This window comes from Chelmon rostratus, chromosome 15, assembly GCF_017976325.1.
Source record: "Chelmon rostratus isolate fCheRos1 chromosome 15, fCheRos1.pri, whole genome shotgun sequence".
NCBI classification, from domain to species: domain Eukaryota; kingdom Metazoa; phylum Chordata; class Actinopteri; order Chaetodontiformes; family Chaetodontidae; genus Chelmon; species Chelmon rostratus.
Window position 1 is genome coordinate 11,663,494 of NC_055672.1, and position 24,738 is coordinate 11,688,231.

General features: G+C 41.1%; 3 protein-coding genes and 1 long non-coding RNA gene across 8 annotated transcripts in view; 2 read left to right on the top strand and 2 right to left on the bottom strand.

Annotated features, from left to right (window-relative positions):
- On the bottom strand, positions 1–7,539 carry LOC121618011 (mitochondrial basic amino acids transporter). Of its 2 annotated transcripts, XM_041953247.1 has the most exons (4): positions 7,159–7,539; positions 5,542–5,585; positions 4,263–4,346; positions 1–2,428 (listed from the first exon to the last, which is right to left on the bottom strand). In XM_041953247.1, exons 1-4 carry the CDS (start codon positions 7,190–7,192, stop codon positions 1,673–1,675), a joined length of 918 nt encoding a protein of 305 aa, XP_041809181.1. In that variant the 5' UTR covers positions 7,193–7,539; the 3' UTR covers positions 1–1,672. The 2 variants fall into 2 exon arrangements, with proteins under 2 accessions (XP_041809181.1, XP_041809182.1); XM_041953248.1 differs by lacking the exons at positions 5,542–5,585; positions 7,159–7,539 and adding an exon at positions 4,649–5,532.
- On the top strand, positions 6,912–10,277 carry LOC121618013. The gene is made up of 4 exons (XR_006007428.1): positions 6,912–7,253; positions 7,381–7,430; positions 9,319–9,524; positions 9,718–10,277. It is a non-coding gene; the product is annotated as an uncharacterized LOC121618013 (long non-coding RNA).
- Positions 9,063–15,213, bottom strand: LOC121618010 (tryptophan--tRNA ligase, cytoplasmic). Of its 2 annotated transcripts, none has more exons than XM_041953246.1 (11): positions 15,149–15,213; positions 14,669–14,796; positions 13,663–13,879; positions 13,386–13,494; positions 12,568–12,687; positions 12,240–12,422; positions 12,026–12,126; positions 11,641–11,753; positions 11,267–11,440; positions 11,033–11,173; positions 9,063–10,895 (listed from the first exon to the last, which is right to left on the bottom strand). In XM_041953246.1, the coding sequence occupies exons 2-11, from the start codon at positions 14,738–14,740 to the stop codon at positions 10,737–10,739; spliced, it is 1,389 nt and encodes a 462-aa protein (XP_041809180.1). In that variant the 5' UTR covers positions 14,741–14,796; positions 15,149–15,213; the 3' UTR covers positions 9,063–10,736. The 2 variants fall into 2 exon arrangements, with proteins under 2 accessions (XP_041809180.1, XP_041809179.1); XM_041953245.1 differs by having other exon boundaries at positions 14,669–14,792; positions 15,149–15,202.
- Positions 11,106–24,738, top strand: part of wdr25 (WD repeat domain 25) — a 24,051-nt gene continuing 10,418 nt past the window's right edge. The window contains exons 1-4 of one of the 3 annotated variants that reach the window (XM_041953243.1): positions 11,106–12,435; positions 12,543–12,638; positions 16,318–17,073; positions 21,150–21,297. In XM_041953243.1, coding sequence (XP_041809177.1) covers positions 16,333–17,073; positions 21,150–21,297 — 889 coding nt within the window. In that variant the 5' untranslated portion in view covers positions 11,106–12,435; positions 12,543–12,638; positions 16,318–16,332. Of the gene's footprint in view, positions 12,436–12,542; positions 12,639–15,631; positions 15,818–15,884; positions 15,927–16,317; positions 17,074–21,149; positions 21,298–24,738 lie in introns of those variants that run through there. The other 2 variants (XM_041953244.1, XM_041953242.1) reach the window with 2 other exon arrangements.

Consider the following 24,738-nt stretch of genomic DNA (forward strand, 5'->3'; position numbering starts at 1 on the left):
AAGAAAAAAAGATTTACAGTGTGGACATTGTTATGTCTTTGGACAACCCCAAAGTGGTTTCAGACCTGCACTTTGGACCCTGCAGTCCCAGTCTAACATCTGCCACTCACTGATAAGAAAAGTAACAGCAGCACCTGTTCAGACCTACAGATGTAGATATGAGGATGTGTGGCGGCTACATGTGAGGAAAGTAACTTTTATTATTTTGCTATTAAGAGCTATTTTCATACACGTGTTACCTGCAAGTAGGTGTTTTGTGTGTGTTTGACTGCTGTGTTCTCTTTCCATTTTAAAACGTCTAATTTTTAACTCCTATCAACTGTTTACTGAGAAAATACAGGACATTACTGTGCAGAGGTCAGGGAGGCCTGTCTGCTGTCTGTCCTACAGGGAGTGTCCTGGTTAATACTGACAGGGAAGCAGAGTCCTAACCAGACTCTGTTTGTCCAAAGATTAAAAAAATAACTTGGTAAGGTCAATTTCAGATGCTTTCAGACAACAGAACCATTAGCAAAATAGGTTGGTTCAATCTTTGGTACTGAACATTTCAACTTTAAATACAAGTGCTACTGAAATCTGTTGTCTTTAGGTCTCAAGCCGTTGTTTTCGCTCAACACTATAACAGAATTTTGCATTAGTGGGAAATACAAAATATAAAATCTATTGTACAGTGAAAAATTCGTTTTAAAATTGTTTTTAACTGCATATGTGCTGAATATTATACCATAAGGTGCTTTCTTTGGACACTACAATGTCCAGAACAAAATTAAGAACTGCATCAGATTTGGTTTTTCAGGCAGTCATTGTGTGATATAGTGAAACATGTGAAAGAAATTATTACACATGATTGTTTTCATACTGCAACTGGGCCACATCTGAGCCTGTCATATTTACATTATGAACTTCAGAATCCACAGCAGATTATTAAAGTTGTCAAAGAACTGAAATAAAAGGAGGGGCGCTGTAACCTCACACTTGATTAAAACTTCAGAAAGCATCCACAAATTTAGTTTAACTACATATACAGTCGTAACCTCAGAGGAAGAATGCAACATAAATAAATGTACATGGAGAGTGTACATGTACATGTACATGTACATGGCTTTCTTTGTATTTGTAACCACTACGAGGAGATGCTGAAATGTTGTGCTCACAGTATACGGGGGTACCAGTCAGGGGATGACTTGGCCTGGACGCCATGATGAGAGTATTAAGGATTGGTCAACCGCTTAAAATGAATAAACCTTTAAAATACTACATATGCATTAATGTTCATAAGTATGCCAAGCCTTGTTGATTGTTTTTTTTTTTGTAACTGATGTCTGAATACTCAAGGCACATCTAACTGTTGTTAACATAAATTCCAGACATACACGTATAACTCTTGTAACCGTCAAGTTTCCTAAATTAATTAAAACTAAACCAAGACCAAAAACCGCGGACTTTTAAAACAGACCATATTTACAAGTGCAGCTGTTATCTTTTAAAATATATATTATTTAAATACTACATGTGGTCACTTTGCTGAAGCTCCATGGGTAGATGCTTACCTAGGATCAGTTCACGGTTGTCATTACTGACACCAGTTAACAGATCAGAGATCAGCACGAAGCTGCAAATTCCATCTACACTCCAAAGGTGTGCTGATGACTGTAGTAGTGCTCGCTGCAGCTTACATGCTAGTCGGCTGAGGCTGCAGCTGGACGGACTGTGGCTCAGAGTCCTGAATGATACACTCCTCTCCCTCACGCATGTACAACAAAAACAGAGTCACAGTGGCAAATGTGGTAGCATTCACTGGAAACGCACGCAGCAAAGTGGACGTGAGTCCACGTGAGAACACCCTCCACCCCTCCTTCTTTAAGCTCTGTCTGACACAGTCCATAATGCCGCTGTACTGGTTGACGCCACCGACCCCGTCCGCCTGAAGACGCGACTTGATCACATCCACGGGATAGGTGGAGATCCAGGAAAAGATGCCAGACATTCCACCAGCAAACAACAGCTTGGGGATCATGTAAGGGTCTTCTGGCTCACAGCCCAGGGAGCGAGTCAATGTGTCATAAGTGAGAAAGTACACACCGAAACCAGGTGTCTCACGCAGCAGGGTGGTCACCATGCCGCGATTGATACCTCGGATTCCCTCCTTTCTGTAGATTCTCACCAGACAGTCCAGGGAGTTCTTGTACACCTTCCTCTTGGACTTCTTCTCGCCGGTCCCTTGCAGCTGCATGCGTGTCTTGGCCAGCTCCATTGGGCAGCAAATAACACACTGGATGGCTCCAGCAGAGGCTCCAGCCAGGAACTGGTTGAGAGGCGTGTCGCAGCCAAGCTTGCGCATGGCGTTGCCCTGGACACCGAAAACGATGGCATTGATGAAGGTCAGGCCCATCATGGGAGAGCCGATGCCTTTGTATAGACCGAGCATCTACAGACACAAAGACAGATTACTGGATCATTGAGGGAACACCCTTGTGTTGCATCAAAATCTCTACAGAGCCCAGCAGGTAAAGTTTTTCATCGTTTCCACACGAATTAGTTATTAAATAAATAATAAGCAATTTAACTACTCCCTTAATTTAAGGTCATAGTATTAAAGTTGTTTCATTCCGTTCATTCTTTACTGTACTCAGTAAAACCGAGTGAAAATTGTTCTCTGCATTTAACAAATTGCTCCACAGTGCCTGGGGACAAACTGCAGCTCTGAGCTAGTGCCTCGGTCATGGGCACTGACAGGACAACTGACTTAAGATACTGGAGCCACTGGGAGAACCCAAGCAACGATGGAGATAACGTGCACACTCCACACAGAAAGGTACGGCACACACATGCAACTTCGTAATGCATTGCAAAATAAAGTCTTCAGGTAACGGACAGTCTAAATAGCTGTTTTCGCTCTGTGAATTCATGTACAACCCCAGATTCCAAAAAAGTTGGGATGCTGTTTAAAACAGAAATAAAACAAAATGTGATCTTTTTGGTAAATACTCAAATGTTAATAGTACAAAGACAATATATTCAATGCTTTACCTCATCAACTTCATTGATTTTTGTAAATATCTGCTTATTCTGAATTTGATGCAGCAACACATTTTTAAACAAGTTGGGACAGGAGCAACAAAAGACTGGGAAAGTTGTGCAACGCTCCAAAAACACCTGTTTGGAACATTCCACAGGTGGCAACAGGTGATAGTATTACGAAAGGAGCATCCAGGAAAGGCTCTGTGTGATTGGATAAAGGATGTTACTACATGGACTCAGGAACACTTTGTAAGACTGTTGTTGATTAACACATGCAGTCATTTGTTTGCAATGATTTAGCCAAAAGTTTTGGAATCAGGGCCTTTAATTATTTAATTACTCTTTAAAAATTAAGCTCATAGTGTTAACATTGTGTCCCGTCCAGAAGCAGTAGCAGGCTAGCAGCTGTGTTTTAATGTAGACATGTCACAAAAAAAACCTCTCTAAAATTAATAGCATTCATTGCAATCGAGACATCTGAGGATTGTATTTTTTAGCCATCTTCAACTGCTAGATACACACAGAAAATGTATGTAATGCATAGAAAAGGCATCAGGCCACACATAATCTAGATCTGTGATTTGAATGCATGTACACAGATATTAGTCAGAGGGAATAACTGGCTATTTTGTGTTCACAAATTAGTCATCATTGCACACAAACTGGTGCAACAATAAAGTCAACAGTTAATTTGTTTGGATTTATGATGCATGGTGCACAGTCCAACGCAGTGTATTTGTCTTGTAAAAACTCTTACAGTTATTAACAGTAGTATGCTTGTTTTCACCACTAACAAGTGAAACACTGTCTGAGGTTTGAAAGGCTTTAAAACCTGACTAACACAAAATGCTTACAGTCAAATATTCTTCTATACAGCCACAAGAGTCACTGAGCCCAAGCATACTCCGCTTAGCTCAAATTGCACGATGTCCAAAGCTTTATTTAGCACATACAGGACTGAAGTCCTCTGTGACCCTGGCGGAGAGGCACGCCACCTCCCCCTGTCACCCCCAAACGCCCCATGTTAGGAGCATGCTGGCTGATGCCTGTGTTTCGAGAAGAGACTGTAACAGGACACTTCAATTAGCGCAGTCACCAGTCTTCGCGTTGGCACGGTGAGCAGCATGTGGCGAAAGCTACACACATTACTCGACAAGTGCGACATTAAACGCAGCGTCAGGAAAATTTGCTATAAGGAATTAAACATTAAGAGGAATTCGCAAAACAAAACAGACGCTTACCGACTCCTGGCGTATGATTGACTGGAAGCAGTGAAATGTCCCACGGTACAGAGGTTTGTCCACATTTTGGACTTGAAGCCTCACCTGTGGATGAGAGCCTTCGTGTTAAAGACGCATGACAGGGTGATAAGGCCAAAGAGAGCCACAACAGCTACAAACCACATATTATAATACAGGTTTAAAGGGAAACAAGCAGGCAACTGTGCTTTGAAATAGATGTTTTCAGTGTAAAAAAGGATGCTAAGGGGGGTGTAACAGGAGGGAGAGAAAAAAATCTACCGAGAATGAAGTTGAACAAAAAACAAAATGCCTTCTGTTCTTTATATTTCTATAGCTCAAGACAAGACATTGGGTGAGAGGGAAAAACAGACCTTGACCATACTTACTAGGTCACATTTCCATGGAGAGGTTGTTTATTTCTCTCTCTCATCTACAACACAGTGACACTGCTGCTGTTAAAGACAGCTTCCCCCCGGACACCAGCTCGGGGAGAAACGACATTAAAAGCAAGGCACAACAGAGCTACAACCAAACCATTCACCATCTCTGTATGCATGTAACGGCTGCAGTTTCAAACAACTGTGTGCTACATTTAAAACTTCCCTGGCTTTTCAAAGAAATTAAGTGAATGCACTCTTTTACGTTAACAGCCCTACATGAATATTCTAGTTAATTCACAGGAATCATTAAATGTGATGTCAGAAACCACACACAATGGGAGAGTAGTGAAGACAGTCTTTCTGTATTTATTCTGTGCTTAGTTGAAAACAATGACTGTATTGAATTAGGAAGCACCAGAGTTATTCAGCAAAATGCCAGCAACTGAAACCAATGTCCATAAACAGCCTATGATAAATTGTGATTATCACAATACATAGAATACATTCACTGATATGACGCTAAGCATACAACTAACTATGAGCTGGAACAATACTGCTAACTGATCATCTTTATACTTCATGCAGAGTACTTGGTTGCTGACAAATACTGACATAAGGATAAGTAGCATTTCTGATGAATGATCTGTTTAGAAACAACACAAAGTGTATCAGAAATCCTGATCTACAAATGTAAGAGTTTTACAAACTACCAAGAGAACAAAAACACACAGACCTAATCATTTCTCTTGCTCAATTACGTCATTCCAAGTGTTGGCTGACTGTGTAACTTTAGGTTACCGACAGAGTGGTCTGACTTACGACATAGTAACAGCAGAGAACTGGCTCAGCGTTGCTGCCTAACAAGAGTAAAGAGTGAAGAAGATGGCGCAGACACCCACCTTCACAGTGTCAAATGGATGTCCCACCAACACACCAGCAGCACCTGAAGAACAAGAGATGGGATTCAAAATCTTATTAGAGGATGCCAATTAAATATTTATCTCTCACTGTCTTCTAGGCCTGATAAAAGCATGACAGCAATGCACGCCTGAAGCTACATACAGTGTAGCCTAATTATCGATCGATCAAGCGACGCATTGCTTGTGATCAGGTGGCTCATCTCGCAACAGCAAACAGCCCCCCCCCCAACCAAGGCTGAGCAAAGTAATCAGCTGGTCACTGCACTGAAGTCAGTGACGAAAGCTTTACACTCCCCCGTCCTTGACTTCAGCTAAAATCGATTATACCCCAGTAACATCTGACTACGTCATATTAAAACCTCTTGGTCAAGAGTTATCTCATTTTCAAATGTAGCCCACATATACGTCTACAACCTCGTCCATGACCTTATGACCTGACACATACCTCTGCTATGATCATTAACCTGACAAGTCATTTATTTGTCAATACTATAGTCATGTATAAACAGTGGAATATAAAAAGGTTTGCAGTTAAACTGTGCAGTTTTGTAGTACTTTTGCATTTATGTTTATAAGCATCTTAATGTGCTAGTCTGGAGCTCATGAGTTTGTAATTACACAAAAACCTCCTGCTATTGTCTCAGTGTAACCAGGATTTGGCAGGTATAAATCAAGTGAATGAACAACGAACAGTCCAAGGCAGTGCTGAAGCGAACCCAGCTGAGTTTTAGGGGAATATACAGTATCTATGACAATGAGGAGGAGAAATCAGGTGATATTTCTGCACCTGGTAGACAGAAATTAAATGACTGCAATTACAAATCTGAGGCCATGAGTCCCCAAACTGAGATTAGGAGGGTCGTCGCCATGCAAATACAACACAAAGCCTCCCACAGACAAAACTTTGACACTATCAGGGGTCCCTGATGTGCTGAAAGTTTGGGAAGACCTGGCCTTGGGCAAAGACAAAACAGCTGACAAGATTCCCAAAGGTTTAGAAAGCAGCCTCCATTCACACGGTAGGGCCTGAAGTCTCTCTGGAGGGTCACTCCCTGACGAGGAATGATGAGCCTTATTTCACAATGCAGGATGAAGGAAACCGCCTGCTAATAATCCCGAAACAAAGATGATGCCATACCCTCAGACTGTTTTGACACTGTAAACAAATCTCTCATTGTTTTATTGTGGTTTTAGTTACACGTGAGTAAGTTTAACTCACACGAAGCTAATTCAGTAGTGACAGCACATAACTTAAAGACCACTCCCTATGTGTGAGTTACAGGTATGGAATGAAACTTCACAAACTTAACGTTACATCCGGTATTTCCACACGAGTTTGGAAGAAAAAAAATCCTGCTACAGTTTGCATTCGGAGTCTCTGTAATTATCGGCTGTTAATAATGTTTCTCATACGTGGCAGCTGGGGAAAAGCCACTAACTTTACATCTGGAGCTGTCCACGCGCTGCTTGACGCTGGAAAATACAACGGAAAGCTGAGTAATGCTAACCATTAGCTTCCACCAGCGCGCTGGCTGCAACTTGTTAACCCGGCTAGCTAACGTGTCTAGCTAACATCAGCGCTAGCTTACTGCTTACCTCCAATGCAGCCCGCAGCGAAGTCCAATGCCATTCCCACAAAAAAAAAAAATCTAACGTTTGGATATTTGTCAAAGTAACTCGGTGACTGACAAGTAAGAGCTTATGGGACACTTTCTTATTAATAGAATTTGCCTAAACTGTATTTACAAAGCCCGGCTTGGTGTTCACCCAAGCAGGTTAGCTCCTGTTAGAATAACGTTATCCTCCTCTGGGTTTCAGACGTTGCTGATGCTGAGCAAACGGAAGACAACGGCTTCCTCCGCCTGAAGGTAATCACACGGAGTCGGAAGCTGGCTGAAACTTTGACGGACTTTTTTTTTCTTTTATTGCTGATGTGTCCTCACACTCACTGTCAGAAATGCTCTTTCTGCCAAACCTTTTCTATTTCTGTACCGCAAGAGGAGGCGGAGGTTCAAAGTAGGAAAGAAGAAGAAGCGTGTTTGGCCTTTTTTAAGGCAGCCCAATCGGATTACTTGGAGGTGGACAACTCCCCTAGCGGGTGCTGTCCGCCCCCCGCACCCATTGGCTGCAGCCGGGGACAGCAGCAGAGGAAAGTCTTTGAAAGTGTCGCCGCTGGTCCTCGCCACCCTCAATAGTAACAGGGTTGTCATGGTGGATGCACTCAGCATGTATGAGAGCCCAACTGGCGCACATGGAAGGGCTGATCGGGAAGCTGTGTACAGCACTTAGCGTGCCACGTTCAGGGCACAACATCACACACCTGTGCAGCGTCAGTGTGGTGCACTGCATAAAACAGCTGCAATAACTAGCTGTCAACTATTAAATAAATCGCCAACTGTTTTGATAATCGATTAGTCAGTTTGAGTCATTTAGTTAATTCTCTGATTCCAGCTTCTTAAATGTGAATATTTTCTGGTTTCTGACAAGCAAGACATCTGACAACTAATCGATTAATCGACAACGAAAGTAATTAGTTGCATCCCTAATGTGAAGTCTCTGTATGGTCATTAGAGTCAGAATCAGGTTTGTTGCCAGGCACATTTTCACATCGGCCTACAAGGAATTTGTCTTGGCGTTTTGGTGCACAAAAATGAACAAAGTAAAAGAGAAGAAAATTGAAATAAAAGCAAGTACTGCAAAAGTCAAGAAAGATAAATGTAACGTTGACAATGTTGCACTAATAATGTTTTTTCATACAGTTTGTGCAGGAATGTTGACCAGGGAATGTGAAAAACCTCACAGTATGAAGTATAAGCAATATGTGCAATGTAATAGATAATATAGTATATGCTGTATATATTAGTTTATAGTATTGTAATGGTTGTAAAGCATACTCTCTCCTCATATAATCTATGGGGACACAAAATATAAATTAATGTATTAAAAAAAACTATAAGACCAAATTGCATATAGTAAAAAGAGCCTTAAGAGTGTGGGTCTAGTCATGTCTAGCTTTAAGACCTTCATTACTTCACTTTTGTTCAATATTCCTAAATGAATGTGGTGAGGCAAATTACAACACAAGAACTCTGGGATCAGGTAGATTTCTAGTGTGGAAAAGCTGTAGAAAAACAGGAGGAATGGGAGGTTAAAGGGGGCCCAGCATCTCATTTTTACCCCAGGGTCTTTCAAACTGCCAGTAACGCCTACATTTTTAACTTCTGCAGCATAGTTGGAGTTAGTTGTGCGTCTACAGTACTGGTCAATAGTACACCACACAAACACATCTGGAACACTATCATCCCATTATTCTTGTGCTACTGTGCTTATGTTGTCTCTTAGGTGTAGTTTCTACAAGGCCATGACGATGCCAGTCGCCCCCTCAGCTTCTCTGTGGCATTTACGTCCTTCAGTATCTGTGTGAACTACAGAAAACAAAGTTTTTCAAAGCGTCTACACCTGTTAAAAGGATATTTGCACACATGCATTTTGTGTTGATGTTTATTTTAAAGCACGTCTCATGTGAAGCTAATAAATTTACATGTTTATTGCCTTGAAGAGGCTTTTGCATGTCCATATTAATTTCCAACACACCAAACAACCAAAGCAGGGACAAAAATGTATCCAGTGATTTTTGTATTGCTTTTTTTAAAATCCTAGAATAATGTTGAAATGCATTGGTATGCTGACTTGTTGCTGTTTAAAATTTCTTTAATTGTCAATTACTCCTTCCACACCTTTATTTCTTTTTCTCAGGTTTTACTGGTGTCTACATGGTAAGGGTGCATCAGTGTTGCCTATACAAAATTCACAGCAGAACCCAAAGTATCATTGCCCATGAAGAAGGAGTTCTGGGCCCCTCCACGGACCCCAGGCTCTGAGAGATTAATCCTTCTTTGCCACCTTTCTTACTACTTAAATCATCTGTGAACAGCTGCTGACCCCTGTACAGACCCAACCAGGTAAATCCAAACACAACTTATCTGTAGATTAAATGAGATGTTTGTATGAATATTTTTTGTGGCTGTATGTGTGGAGTTTAAAACTCATGCTTACAATTTTTGTTTCTGCAGTGTTTTTTTTTTAAACATCTCTATAATGGAATATGTAAAGTCATTGTTCAATGGAAATCACTTCCAATGTCTTTTTCCACAGCTGTCTTGACAGTTTACCAGCACGCACAGTACCAGGACCCTGAAACCGTTACACCTGAGTGAGGTGAGAAAAGCATTCAGAGCAGTCATTACATCACAAAAAGTCGATCTTGATATGTTGGATGGGATATTATGGGAAAAAACGAATATGTTTGCTGTGTGACCACCGACATATTAAAGAATGCTATATGCATCTACAGAGCAACACATACATTAAATGAAATATATATTATTGATACCTGTTTTCAAACTGTATGTTTTTTGTCGTTCAAGTAGAGTTTAATGATGAGTCTGGGCATTAGTGGGACAGAATGAAGATGAAGCGAAAGCGTTACTGTACCTTGAAATAAGTCCCTTTTGCTGATAAGAATACATTTGCTTTCATTCCCTTTAATAAGACACTGAAAGCTTACCGGTAACAATTATTGGTATTAACATCTCATAATATATCTCCCATTATCATACAGATGCTTTTGATAACTACAGAGTGGTTATCAAAAATAGTTAGCAGTGACATTATTCAGAAGGCTTTTTTTTTTCCCCAAGTGAGAAAAAGACTTGTTAACCAACAGTTTTCAAAGTGGATGTGAAACTGTGTTGTCATCGGTCACTAAGCAGATTTGTGCGACAATATTCATTTGTACTCCGCTTTAATCGTCATTTATCCTGAGATGATTTCAGGGCAAGGAGTAGTGCTCATGCGATGGACAGCGGCGCTGCGAACACAAACACTTCATGAAGATTAAATGTGTACATTTGGTGCAACGTGAAGCACATAGGTAGCATGACAATTAGCATGAAGGCTCGGGCAATGCCATGCTGAGTTTTACACAGAGAAGCACATCATTGCGCCAGTAATTTACATTTCAATTCTTCTCCAGTCCTGAAGCAAACTGTAGGAAAAATGTCCATCTTCCTATTACATATTACAATTATCTTCAATGGAAAAAGGTGGATTGATTATTCCTTTTTGTAGTGATCTTGGTGACATGACGTTGACATCTCAGTTGCTCCAGCAGGCTAGAATTTAAAATTTAACGGCCTGGGTGTCATGAACTGCTTGACTACCTCGTCTGTGATTTGCTTGCGTCGCTCTTGATGCTGAGCAATTATTGGCTGCAGGGTCTCAATCAAAATCTTCTTCAGTTCTCCTGTTAGGAGAGCTCCACTTGTGTAGTCCTGCAGAGAGGAGATTGAAAGAGGGGGAGTGGATGGGAGGGGTGTGCAGAAAGGAAGAGGAGGAAGAGGGAGCAAGAGTGTGATTAGCAAAAGAAATAAAGTTTGGACGATATCACTTTTTTTCTCCACGTCCTCACCTGTCTGATCTTCTCCAGCTTTTCATCATCTTCCAGGAAGAAGGTCAAGTACATGAAGGACACGTCTATTTCTGGGTTTCCGCCATACTTCCTGTGCTCTTCCACCGTGTCTTTTCCTCCCGAAAATGCGTGTTTGTTGATCTGTGAGTAATGGTTCCACAGGTCAGTCTGCATTCACAGGCAACATAAATCTGACCAGTAACTATTGATCTGAATAACTAGTAATAGCAGCACCTTGTTTTTGATCTGCTTGGGTGTGTCAGTGAGGAAGATGGAGGAGTTGGGGTTACTGGCGCTCATCTTGGTCTGCGCCCCCTGCAGGGCTGGGAAGAAGGTGGAGTGCAGCAGGGTTGGTTTGTGATAGCCGATCCTTGGGGCTACATCACGGGTCATTCTGAAGTAAGGGTCCTGGAGGAGTGAGAGGATAGATATAAACACGTGGTTGTAAAAGACGACGCTAACATGTTGTATTGTTTTTGCAACTCCAAATAATCGCGCATGCATGGAAACGCGTATTAATTTGCAGTTCCTTTGCTGGCTTTCTCAAAATTCCGTTAAAATTTGCAAAACATTTGGATGGAAATCTATCTGCTAATGATTGTCCTGACCTGATCTATGGCGCAGGGGATGAGACAGTGAACATCCTTTCTGGTTCCAAAGATCTGTGGGAAAGAGTTGCTGAAGGCTGGCGCTGCCTGGATGGCTGGGAAGCTGATCTTTCCTGAATGAATAAAAAAATAACACACACCACCAACAAAGTATTAACATAATTACACTTCGGAATCAGGAAATAATGCAATACAACCACAGACAGGATTACACAGAAACATTTTGGTCATCAGAAAATGTCACATTAAAAATCAGCACTTTTTCAGCTGCTGGCCTGACAGCAGTGACATTTGAAGTACATTATTATTGTGAGTAGAATTCAATGATTGATCAAAGATTGGATTGCCTTTTTTTTAACCATTTAAGCTTTTTCAGTTGTCTTACCAATGCAGTCACTGTCTGTAAAGCCAAAGATGCCTTTAACCTGGTTGAATGTCACGTGTTTCTGGGCCTTTACCACATTTCTGTAGAATTCAGGGGATGCACTGAAGAAAATAAATTGAAATTAACAAAATAAATACAATTCAGATTCTTTGCTGATTCAGGTTATATGACAAACTGGGGAAATACGAATAACTGTATAATTGTCATATTTTACCCCATATAGTCCAGGTCAGAGAAGACGAAGGTCTTGTTGACATCAAAGCCACAGGCAATGATGTCCTTGGCATTTTCCACAGCGAAGTGGTGGCAGTCTTCTAGTGTTAGATCCTTCCACAGGTACTTCTCATCATCAGTCATCTGGATCACCAGGGGGACGTCAAATACATCCTGCAACCATCTGCAATAAAGAAGTAAGTCTCAGTCAGAGCTCGATGTAAAATCAGCTGAACAGGTGAAGGATTTGGATAATAACTTGAGACCTGAACCTGCCTTTAGTTAGACTGCTCTCTGGTGTTAGTGCATTACAGAGGGAGAGAACTTACTTTGTGAAGATGAAGGGGACGAGGTGACCGACGTGCATGGCCTGTGTGGACGGACCTCTGCCAGTGTAAAGGTAGAAGGACTTTTGCTTCTCATACGCATCCAGTAACTGATGCATATCTCTGCCAGAATCAGCAACAAGAGCAAAGTGATTTATTATCATTCCCACGTGAACTCTCGCCACCATCCTGTCTAATACAGGACTCCTACACATTTGCCATTTCAAAATTGTGATGCTTCCCACTGTATCTATGCAACTCAAAGATATTGCCACATTATCTGGTTGCAGATGTCCGGATTTGGTACAGTTATAAGGCACTGTTGGCAGAGCTGTTTTGCAGGCTGTAATGTAGGTGTAAAGGCAGCTCTGTGTAGGAGCATACTTCTTGCTTTCTACAACTTCAGACTCGCTCTGGCCCGCGCTCTCTCACAGACTGGTGAACATTTTGGCTGTGCTAGCTACCTGCTCCAAGCAATATGAAAAATACTGTATGATATATATTTTTTTATTTTGAATTTTAGGTTAGCACAAATATTTTCCCATACTTATCCAAACCTGGAAATTACTCAAATCAAATTCGATATTTTTCCGTAGTGCATAGGAACCCTATTCACAGGAAAATCTCAATGATGATGGCTTAGTCAAAGGTTCAGAGTGGATATTTCTATGCTGACTAACCTCCCTTAAGATTCAGAATTCCTGAATGACAACAGATGATGTGCCGTACAACAATTTGTCAAACACTAGAAATCAGGAATTAGGAACTGGAAAACATGAAGATGCCACACTGATAAACTTTTTTGTTCTTAAAATGCTGACCTGTGTGAAAAGAAGATTCCTCTTCGTAGATAGTGGTGAGGTCTCTGTCCCCCAATTCTTTCTATTCTGTCCACCAGTTCCTGGTCAATTTTATTGCTGCCAAACCTCACTTAAGAAAGACATGACACAATGTGAATTATTCAGCTGTTGCATATCTTGTGTGACATGTTGCCCTTAAATTACTGCCATGGTTAGAAATATATCACTGACATTCATGTTTTAACAGAGTCAAAAACTTAGGATTTTTCAGTGAAGTCAACACTCATCTGAACCTTACCTATGAGTTTGTCATAATCCACTCCCTTGGCGTTTTTGGTGGAAACATTCCAGGGGTTAACAATGTCTTCATCCTCACTGTCATCTTCTGCTGGTCCATTGTCAGGGGCAACAGAGTTTTCTGAGGGCGGACAGCCTGCTTTGTAATCCTGACCTGTCACATGTTTGTAGTCCACTTTCAACTTTAGCAGCAACTGGACAGCAGCTTCAATCTCAGCCTGAAGAACCCAAACACTGCTGTCAGATAGCACACAGATAAAAGCAGCCCAATCCAACAGAATCAAATAGCGCTGTAAAAGCTATTCTCGTTATATTTTAAAGGGTCAGTTCAGCCAAATTACAAAGTGATGCAGATAGCTTTGGTTTTAGCTAGTATATCTCTTTCTCAGATCCCTGCACTCTCCTACTATTATATTCCCCTTCCCTATATTAAAATATATTTAAAAATTCTGACAGCCACGTGTCTTTCCATAGACAGCTCCCAGATTACTGTGGATAATCCACAGACCTCACCGTGGTTTTTTTTTTTAAATCAGAAAAATAGTCCCTATTAAAACTGCTGACATTGTTTTTGGAAAAAAAAAAAAAGTTCAACACTATAAGATTTGTGTGGACAATATGGCTATATGGATATCACAGATTATGATGTAACTTTATATCACAGTTGTTATATAATATATAATACACTTTCTTGAACATAAATTGACAAATTCTTAATGGTCTTCTCTACAACGCATGTCTGTCTTTGGCAAATCCAATTAAATATCCAACAAATAAAAGTACATCACACTGATTTTTGTATAAATTGTATAAAAACCTAATGTGGCCATAAAACAATAAAACAGGCCAGCTCATTGATTTGCTGCTTGCACAAGGTCTAACACAGAGATATTAAAGGGATAGCTACCATGGTATGTATTTCTATTTAATTTAGATTAATCAACCCTTTAAAAACTAACCCACAGAGTTAAATCACGGTTTATACATGGTTGCTTACAAGCACTTACTTTCTCAGCATTAGCTTTTTTCAAGGTCCTGATGTGGTCTCCTTGTGCTGTCAGTTTTTCGTACAGCTCCATTACACTCTTGGCTCCTTCCCCGTCTCCGTAATAGTCTGTTATCTTCTTCACACTGGCTATGTTAACAGTAATAAAGAAGTTAAACGCAATTACTGACCAAATATATACGATAAATAAAAAGCCAGACGTTCTGAATAGAATCTAGTATGAGTTTAACGGAATTACTGCGCTAGCATTACATCTCTTTACACAGCATCCATATGTATGATCACCCATATGTGAACATACAGCTAACTTGGTACAGCTATTGAGCTAGCTAATCGTCTGATACTGCCCCTAGATTTACTTGATCTAGGGGCAAAATGATACGATAATGATGGTTTCATAAATGATGAGATTATTGAAATGACATTTGATCACTGAATAACTGACGCAATTCACGATAAATACAGTGACAACCCAGCATACCGTACAGTATTCTTCACACACGGTAGACAGCTCAGCTCACTCATTTATCTTGCGTCAGCCTGCGTGAGGTAGCGTTTGGATCAAATTCTTCCCAGGCAAACAGAGTTGTTCATGAGTTCCGCTATGGTTTAATCACCGCAAAACTGCCACACTGGAAACGCTTTTGAACACATTTAATACGCAGAGGGTTTCCTTTATTTTGTCAGCTTCTTTTTATAAGAAGCCTACACGTTAAACTCAATGTAGATACATTAACAATGATTAAGCCTGTTTATTATTTGAATTATTATGTCGTGTGCGGGTGGGACAGCCGCCTTTTCCGGTTTATTTCAAAATAAAGGCTTTAACACGTAGGTAGCGTGGTTTCTGTCACGGGAGGATAAAGCTAAACATTACTTTTATTCTGAAACTCTGCATTAAGTCCAACGATTTTGCGGGATTTTGATGTGTGACACTTTTAACCATAGATGCAGGTACAGCAGCTGAAGTCAGAGTTACCGGGTAACGTTAGTGTTTCTTTGTAGGCTACATTAGCCCACGAGGCAGAGATGGTGGCTGTTAAGACATAACCTAACGTTAGAGGCAAAATTCGGGATTTAGCGTTGCCTTTCAGTCTCCTGTCAATAAATTACGTCTGTAAGTCCACAAACGTTAATAAACAACATAAAGGTAATTGCTACAGTGACTTTGCTTTCTCCAAAGGTAGTGAGTTGACTAAGCTAGCTATTACTCTCCTTCTGTTTCGGCTATGTGTTGACTGATGGGACATCTTATCCACGTAGGTAGCTAACATTTAAGGTTAGCTATTAGCTATTAATGCTAAAGGACGTAATTCGACTATTTTCTTTCTATCCAGTTGTCTTTCCTTTTTATATAAAATGAGCCTATAGTGGATTTTTCTTTGTTTTCTCTCCCAGTCTGCTTGGCAGTTACATGAGGTGGCCGCTACACATTTCACTCCACTAATGACAATAAATTCCTGACAAAACATTTGTAAACATGTGGTTAAACTGTCAGGTCAGGTAACTTTGATGTCTGCTGTTGCAACAAAGTGACAATTGTGCCACTTTACGGTGCAAAACGCCAAGCAACCACTAGGCGTCACCCTCAGGCTTCTAATGGATTACTTACACTGACGTCTCACCTGTTGTCCCTTTATTTTCAAACAGCGTAATCATGTGGAGATGTCTTCATTAGTGGCCTACGAGGATTCAGAGTCAGAGGATGATTCTCTTGATCAAGCGGGAGAGGGAGCGCCGGCTTCTGTTCAAACTGGGTCTTGTGAACAAAACCAAGACGTCAGAGGGTGTAATTCCTCTGAGGTGACACTGAGCCCCCACAGCTTCACACCTGACCCTCACAGGTCAGTGTTGGAATATCATGGAAGTTTCTCAGAAAGAAACAGTTCATCACTGCGCTCAGATTCACAGCCGCAGAGCTGTTTTGACCGGGAAAGAAAATATTGCAGTGATGTTACGACACGAGAAAGGCATCTTAAAGATACTACAGCTCCTCTGAGTTTATGTGCAACTCAGGGGAAGATCTCACCACTGCATACTCTTCCTCACATGCCGCAAAGCTTCACTGATGGGTTGAAATCAGCAAAAAGACATCGCACTGTCCCGTCTGGTGTCAGACCGTACATCCCCAAGAGACAGAGACTTGCCTCTTCAGTAGAAACGGTGGACCCAAAGTTCCCAGCAGAGCAAGTTCCAGGGAATCAGACCAGGGAAGGCCAAATTCTGTCAGAAGTGTCAGCGAGAGTAAAGCCGTATCTCGTTCACAAGCCTGGAGCAGCAGGGATACCAAGGAGGCTTCTGATGAGCCTGGGAGGCCACCAGGGCCCAGTCAACACAGTGCAATGGTGTCCTGTGCCTCATCTCAGTCACCTGCTGCTGTCTGCCTCCATGGACAAGACGTTCAAGGTATGACAGATACATTAAATCTATCACTGACGTCTAGCAATGATGCACATTGCTACTGATCCTGGGAAGCTGTGAAATCAGCAATGAAGAGATTTACTGCTTCTGTTGTGCATTGCTTCCAATAATGTAGGCTTTCACAGTTCTTATTTTATTCAAACTGACTTATGCAATTCAAGTTTTAGTTATCATTCTGGTGTTTATTCCATGTCATAAAATGTGTCCTCCTTTCTCAAGCTGACTGCTCCATATACGTTGTGGCCTGGAACAGTTTTTTCATAACGTTTCATCCATTCAACAGTATGCTTTAAGGCAGATGCCAAGTGCATCAGGGAGGCGTAAGGGGATAATCACTTACCTGACATGCTGTGTAATTGGCACAGCGTTAAAGGCAGAGAGATAAAATCTGTCCTGCTGCCTCCGTTTATAAATGTACCACAAACCACTTTCTTTAGAATCATATCTGTTACTGTCAGTTGAATGTATGTCAGGACCCATGGGACTTCCTATCGCTCTCTCTCTTGCTTTCTCAGTATCTCTGTCTCGTCCTGACTCTCCTTCCCCCTCCTTTTCTGTATTTCACACCAGTAAAACAATCCCCCATTTCCCTACCGTAAAGGTCAAGTCACGCAGGTGCCTGCCAGTGTCTAAATATTTCTATCCCAGTGCGAGACCACGTACCCCTTCAATATCCTAAGAGGACTTGGAATAATTAATAATTTAAATATGCATGAGTCCATGTGCATAATCATACAAGTGCAGCAGTATGGCAGCCACCTCCTTTGGCACCTGGAATGGGTGGTTTGGAGCAGATGGCGGATACAGGGAGAGAAGGGGAGGAGAAGACTTGGTTCTTTGTATGCAAGGATTTCTCTTCTCTGTGAAACCAATAGATAGACGAGCGTATGAAATGCTTTCACTTCTCTGTGCAATGCTTCAACTGGAATCAGACGTGATTTAGACCACAATTGCAGGATTATGAAGTGATATGAAGATTTTATTCTGCATCATGATTCTGATATAATCTTCATTATTATTCAGTCCTAAAATGAAAGCAGACTTGAATTCATTAACTTCAGTAGATGAGCTAAATAAATATCTTTTAAAACAGGACGAGTTGCAGCTAATTTCAACAAAATCATAAATACTTTGAAGTCATCAGGTTCTTTAATAGAAAGTACATATTATTTTTTTATCTCTGCTTTACCGTTCAGTGTGTTTAAAGAGTGGCAGAGAACAGGATTTGCTCCTCTTCACGGCCATAAGCAGACAGTTATTTATTACAACAATAGAAATTTCTGGCCGTGTAATAACTCTGGATATTTTTTAATGTCATGGTCACAGAAAATTCTGTTGGGCTGCCAGGTATTCATTAAGATCGCATACTGTGAAATGGCAAACTGCAGTTTAATAAACTTCAGGTAACCTTAACAACAATACTGAAGTTTCACACTGTGTAATAACCACTGGCAGTACATTTTAGGTACTTGTACTAAATAATGTCCATTACAATTTAAGTGTCTTATTGCTTGTTTTGTCTGATCAATAGACCAACACAGATATATTCAGTTTACTATCACCAAAGCAATAAGGAGCAAATGCTTACAACTGTGAATCTGGAACTTTTTTTTCTTGAAAAATACTTGAGTGATTATCACTTATCAAAGTAGTTACACTGGAGCACCCTGTGTGCCGAGTGGTTACTTATTGCTTACTTATTGACATACTGTACAGCTGCATTGATTATGTCTTTCACACTGTTGCACTTTGACAGCAGCTATTCTTTTATTATGTGAAGACAGAGAGGGGACACACTCCATGAGGTCTTAACACTTTTCTCTTTGTGCTTGTGTTTCTTCACCAACACCCTTCTGGCTTCCACGCTCTCCTCCTCCATCCTATCTGTCAGCTCCTCAGAGGCAGAGACTCAGACTATTATTATTCCAGCCTGTGTGCAGCTGTTGTCACCATGGCTACGGCAGGTGTAAGGCAGCGGTTTTAAGTTGGTAACACGAATACCAATTTAGTTTTAATTACCGAGAGTCATTTAGAAAGCAGATTACCCAAATGAGTCATCTGCAAGGATCCGCTCTGCGTGTCTGTTAAGTGGCCGGTGAAATTAAAGGGGATGCAAATAAACAAGCGCTCATTCCCTCCCATGCCCGGGCCTCACATTGTATGAGATTACTGCAGTTGTGTGTACACTGAATGGTGATGTTATTTTGAATATCATTAACACTGACATACATGGTAGACAGGGCTTAAGCAACATGCCACTTTGTTAGACTTTGTTATGTAGAAGTCTGTGTTGAATACTTTGTGACTATGATATCATCAGTTGCTGCTGAACAGATTTTCATGTTGCCTTGAGATGGCAGTGTTTCCCTAAGCCTAAAATCATACAGAGAAGTGGCATACCCTGTTGCACATTGAATGGAAATACTGTAAATAGATGCTTCGCTTCAGTATTTAGCTTTTTTGTAATTAAAAGTATGACTCTCTGTGTATCTCTCTTACATTTTTCTTACCCTGGAGGCATCTGTTTGTTAAACTACTGCCTGCCGAATTGATGTCACTCTGCCCTCGTCCATCGCTCTTCCAGCCGTCTGTCTCCCGTGGCAGCCGTGGTACAGAACTTCTCAGTGTGTTTCTTATGCTGTATGGAGGAGTCAGCTTTAATAATGAAACACAGAGAGCGGCAGAGAGGGATCTGCAGCGCCCCACAGATCTTCAAAGTTCCTCTGCGGCCCTGTCAATGCCTGGGAAGCAAAAAATACTTCATCATTAGCGTAATGTACCTCAGCTCAGTGGGCAGCAGACCAGACCACCCACTGGATTTTAGAAGCTTTTGTCTTTTGACATGTCTGAGAGAAAATCATTCTCTTCATTAGCAGGACATCTAATGAAAAGCATGTGACAATATTGACCAGCCTGTGTGCCAAGTGATCTTCTTGAAGCATCAACAACAACTAAAGCCAAGATCAAAAATAGAACAATATGGCAGGTTAACACCTCATTCATAAACCGCTGTCTGCTTTTTTAGGCCTCTATTTGCATTTTATTAGCAGTATAATATCACATTTCAAACCAGCAAGCTTCTAGATAGCGTATCCGTGGCAGTCACAACTAACTGGGTGCTTGTCTCTTCTGCTCTGTCTATAAACAGCAAATCCTCACTGCACTACAAAAACATGAAAGCCATTAGACTCCCTGGGGAATTGATTTATAGGCCCGCTCAAAAGTAATTAGTTTGATTCATTAATTGTAAAGGTTGTTTTTGTTTTTGAATCCAGCAAATAAGCCCGATTTGTATACGTTTTATAGTAATCTATCCAGTGGCACTTTACTGGGTAATTCCATTTTGTTTCATAACAATTGGATTTAGATGAGGAAGGCTTAGATTATATCTTTCTCATCTTTGAAAAAAGAGACAGACTGCATTCACCAATTCTCATTCACACACAAAAGATTTTCAGGGCCGGAGGACACATTGCACAAGGCAGGGCAGAAAAACTTCACTTTGTTTCCTCTTTTCTGTTGGAAGAGCAGTGGCCGTCAAACCAGGCCCAGACTGTTTGACTGGCACCGGACTGCCTTGAAACCTCAGCCAAAGCATGCAGGTCCTTTCCTCTTGTTTGTTTGAAGCACAGTGTGTTGGTGCCATCTGATGTCTCCTCTGTTTCACAGCTTCTCTCTGTCATGCTCAGTTCATCGGCTGCTTTTTGAGGTGTAAAGGATGCAGGGGTCACCGTCAACTTTTACCTTGTTAGCACACCTGCAGTACCTTTTTTTTGTCTTCCATTTATTTTATTTTTTTAACTTTTGTGTATCAGTGATGTGATGAATCAAAGCAACCTACAAAGACTGAGCACAAATAGCTGATATAACCTTGTCTTCTGGGTTTGACTGTTTAAACTCATTAATCAGTTCAAGTTGTTCTGTAGTGTGTATTTCACACAGTTGAGCTATGAAGGCTCCAGAACTGTTTGAGCTGTGCACAGTCAGTAAAAGGGACTTTGTTGCTGCTGTCTGGGTGTATTTGTGACTTTGGCATGATGCGATGTGCCCATGTCTGGCAGGTGTGGGATGGAGCAGAGAGCGGGCGATGCCTGAGGGTTTACACCTGCCATTCGGGAGCCGTGCGTGATGCCTGTTGGACCCCCTGCGGGCGGCACCTTCTCACTGGATCATTTGACAACTCGGCTGTGATCACAGACGTAGAGACAGGTGAGCAGTAACACTTCTTTCTGTGGGTCTGATGAACATAATGCCACATGACAAACCACACTAAGGTACATTAAACTAGAATAATCTCAAATGTCTGAAGATGAAGAGATTACAGTCAGACTGTAACTGTAAGCATCACATTTATTTAATTAGTTCAGTTTGAGCTGCTTTTTAATTAACATTTTTACGTATGTTGCTGGTGTTGTGGAAAAACAAAACTTGCATTTTTACTTCTCATAAATTTAGTGGGTTTTTTTCTAACTCAAATTTAAAGTCAGTATAGTAATTTATGTATGGAGTGAGTTTAAATTTCCTCAGGCACCAAAAACCTGTTATAATCTAAAATGTGTGTATAAATTGCAAAGCTGCTTCTGTCTCTCTGTGGTAGTGACCCTTTTCAGGGGCAACCTTTAAAATCCGCATTTCTGGTGCAAATACATCACAACTGGTCACATTTTCCATTGCCTTTTTTTGCTATGAACACCTGAAAACCTGCAATGACACTGCAGTCTCATTTAGGGAGGTCGATCCTCTGAATTAAGGTCTATGGAGGCTACACATCCGCTTCAATGGAAATGACCCTGAAAATTACACACCACTTGCTCTCTTTCTCTCTGTCTTTGTATCTCACACACAGACATACATGTATAGTTCTTGCTTATAAATACAACCCACTGGCTCATTGTGTTTGCTGGCACTTCTGTGTGATCATACAAACCATTTTCAAAGTGACATATTACAAGACATCAGTAATTTGGTTTGCTTCGGAAATGCTTTGCTTCGCGGCTGAACGTACGTTTAACAAGCATGGCAGAAAAGATGAGAGCAACTCACGCAGACAATGTACAACCGGGAGACTGCTTTTTCTGCAGTTCACGCATTTCATTCATCTGAAACAATTCATGAATTTCTGCACAGCTGAAATTCAAAATGCTGATAAGAATTCAAAGACTCCAACAATCAAACAGGTTGAAGACTCTCAAGTTCCTTGTATTTGTCCCCATTCACCAGCATTTAATGGAAAATGTTGCAGTGTTCATATATATGTTGGAAAAGACCTCAAAGAGGCCTAACAGAATAAGCCAACAGACAATAGACATTGGTTTGAAGCCCCTGTGGCAACTACATCTCTTGGGTCAACGCATCGCTGTGATGACTTGCTGCCGTTTGCACTTCCCCTCTCAGCATGTCTGTCAATACTGCCAATAAAGCCTACGGATAATAGCTTGGCCAGCCCATTAAACACACAGGCAGCTCCAGGAAGGGGATCAATAATGGATACATCACCACAGGAGCAGGCACCATGACCTTACACTGGAACGTCACAAACCACAACCATAAACAAACAAATGTTTATTTTGGTCTTATACTTTGGAAGACACCAGTGGCTTCCTCAGTGCTGTAGGGTGTCCTAGTGGGTTCAAAGTAACCGCTTTGAAGTAATGTCAGACATCCTAAGAGGCCTCACACACGCGTCAATCCTGCATCACACTTTCTATTTTTTTTAATGTTATTTCTTTATTCTTATTTATTTTCCTACCACTGTTATTATGAGAATGAGGGTCTGCAGATGTGTGCTGGCACTACTGAGCAGTAAGCAGGCATTCATATGGCGGCAGGAGATGAAGACAATTTAATTTAGTTGCATATTAATATGGGAGTTGGGAATTCCAGCCCAGTTTCTGCACAATTGCAGTGCAATTGAAAGTGTTATAGCTAAGACCTCTGCACTGACACTTTAAAACCAATCATAGAGTATTCAAGCAGTGAAAAGGACACAGAGGCCAAGCTGCATATATAATTTACCTCATAGTTAAGATTTGTCTCCTAGCATTGATTAAACCCCTAAAAACTCATCTCTGTTCATCAAAATTGCATATTTAGAAGTTTTTTCCATGAAAAAAGTCATTCATTAAAGTAACTTAGATGTAACTTTACACCTTTGCCTTCCTCTTGAGAGCTCAGATTTAAATAGTCCCCACCTCTATCTCCACCCACCCCTCTGCAGCATGCCTGGAGCTTCGACTCTGCTCACCAAACACACAAACCTCTGCTTGTTTTCTGTGTTGCGAGCTGCTGTATGCTATACAGCGGCAAGTGGTAATATAAAAGTGATTTGTTTGTTTGGACACAGTCAATGGATAAAACATGAGAAAAATAGACTGACGCACATGTTGGCTTGTACTCGCTGTGTCCCTAGGATAGATGGATGGAACAGCGTTGGGCATCAGTATAAGTTTTGTGGTAAAAGGCTACTGCAGGCTACAGTTTGGCTCTCGGATTTTCAGATTCTTTAAGACTGATGGAGTACTGAGGGACCGTTTACCACGTCAGACTGTAATCAGGATGAATGTGATTTTTACACTCTTCCCAGTAATGCAGAGCCTCTCAACTCTAACAAGGAAGGCAGCTGGGCCTATTCTGTTCAATTGAGCTCTCTTTGTAGACGTGAGCGGGCTCCTTTTAATGATAAATGAGAATCTCATAGGACACCTGACCCGTATTTCACCGCAGCATAAGCTAACCAAATGCTGCACCAATTGTTGTGTTTACAGAGAAAGGGAATTATAGAGGAGTCTGTGCATTCAGGATAGTGTGTGGACCCATTTTCCTGAGCCATCTATGCAGTTGTTCCTGTGTCCAATTTAATTTGTACAATCTTATATCCATTCCCAGTGGGCCACAGACAGGCTGTCACAGCTGAATAGCAATAGCATAGGGAGAGGAGGATATAGGGAAGGAGAGTAGGTTAAGAGGCATAATGCAGAAAGGGAACAGGATGGGAGAGGAGGAATGCAAGAGAAAGAAATCAAAAGAGGCAGAATAAATTCAGAGAAAGAGAAACAGAGAGAGCAGGAGTTGGGGAGTGGAATAAATGAATTTCATCTGGAGGGCATTTGTGTGAAGTGGCAGCTGTTGTCCAGCGCTTTCACGGCTGTCCTTGGAAAAGCTGATTGGCGGAGGAAAATATGCCCATGTACCCCCGGGCTGCCACAGGTTGATGTGTCAGTTCATGCATGTGTACGCAGAACTTGAGTTCTCTGTCCAGATCCCTTCAGGCACTGGCAGAAAGGAGATGGTCCTTGCTTTCCAAAAACCAATAATACACAGAGACGGTGCCAGCACTGGAGTGGGCCCGTGCATTGCCCTTCCACCCCACTTTGGCTCTGCAGAATCTTATTTGGTGAAAGTAGCTAAAGACATCAACAATGGTTTAGTTGTAAGATAAGCATAAGACATTGTGCTGACTGCCGTTGTATTAATGGAATAAGAGAGTTTGGAGATCTTTGATGCTTCTATTGTCATCGTTATTTTTATCTTATTTGTATTATTATTATTATCAAGTGGATTTTATTCTGTCTTATTTTACATTATTTTTTTATTTTTTCATACATTCTTGTATGAAAGGTTTATTAAAATGTATTATTATTATTATTATTA

Coding starts and splice junctions, on each gene's coding strand:
- LOC121618010 (XM_041953245.1), bottom strand. CDS start 15,192: ATGAGTGAGCTGAGCTGTCTACCGTGTGTGAAGAATACTGTACG. Junction 13,495..13,662: donor GGATTATGACAAACTCATAG/GTAAGGTTCAGA, acceptor GTCTTTCTTAAG/TGAGGTTTGGCAGCAATAAA. Junction 12,688..13,385: donor GGAATCTTCTTTTCACACAG/GTCAGCATTTTA, acceptor TGATTCTGGCAG/AGATATGCATCAGTTACTGG.
- LOC121618011 (XM_041953247.1), bottom strand. CDS start 7,192: ATGGCATTGGACTTCGCTGCGGGCTGCATTGGAG. Junction 4,347..5,541: donor ATCCATTTGACACTGTGAAG/GTGGGTGTCTGC, acceptor TCTCATCCACAG/GTGAGGCTTCAAGTCCAAAA. Junction 2,429..4,262: donor CAATCATACGCCAGGAGTCG/GTAAGCGTCTGT, acceptor TTGTGTCTGTAG/ATGCTCGGTCTATACAAAGG.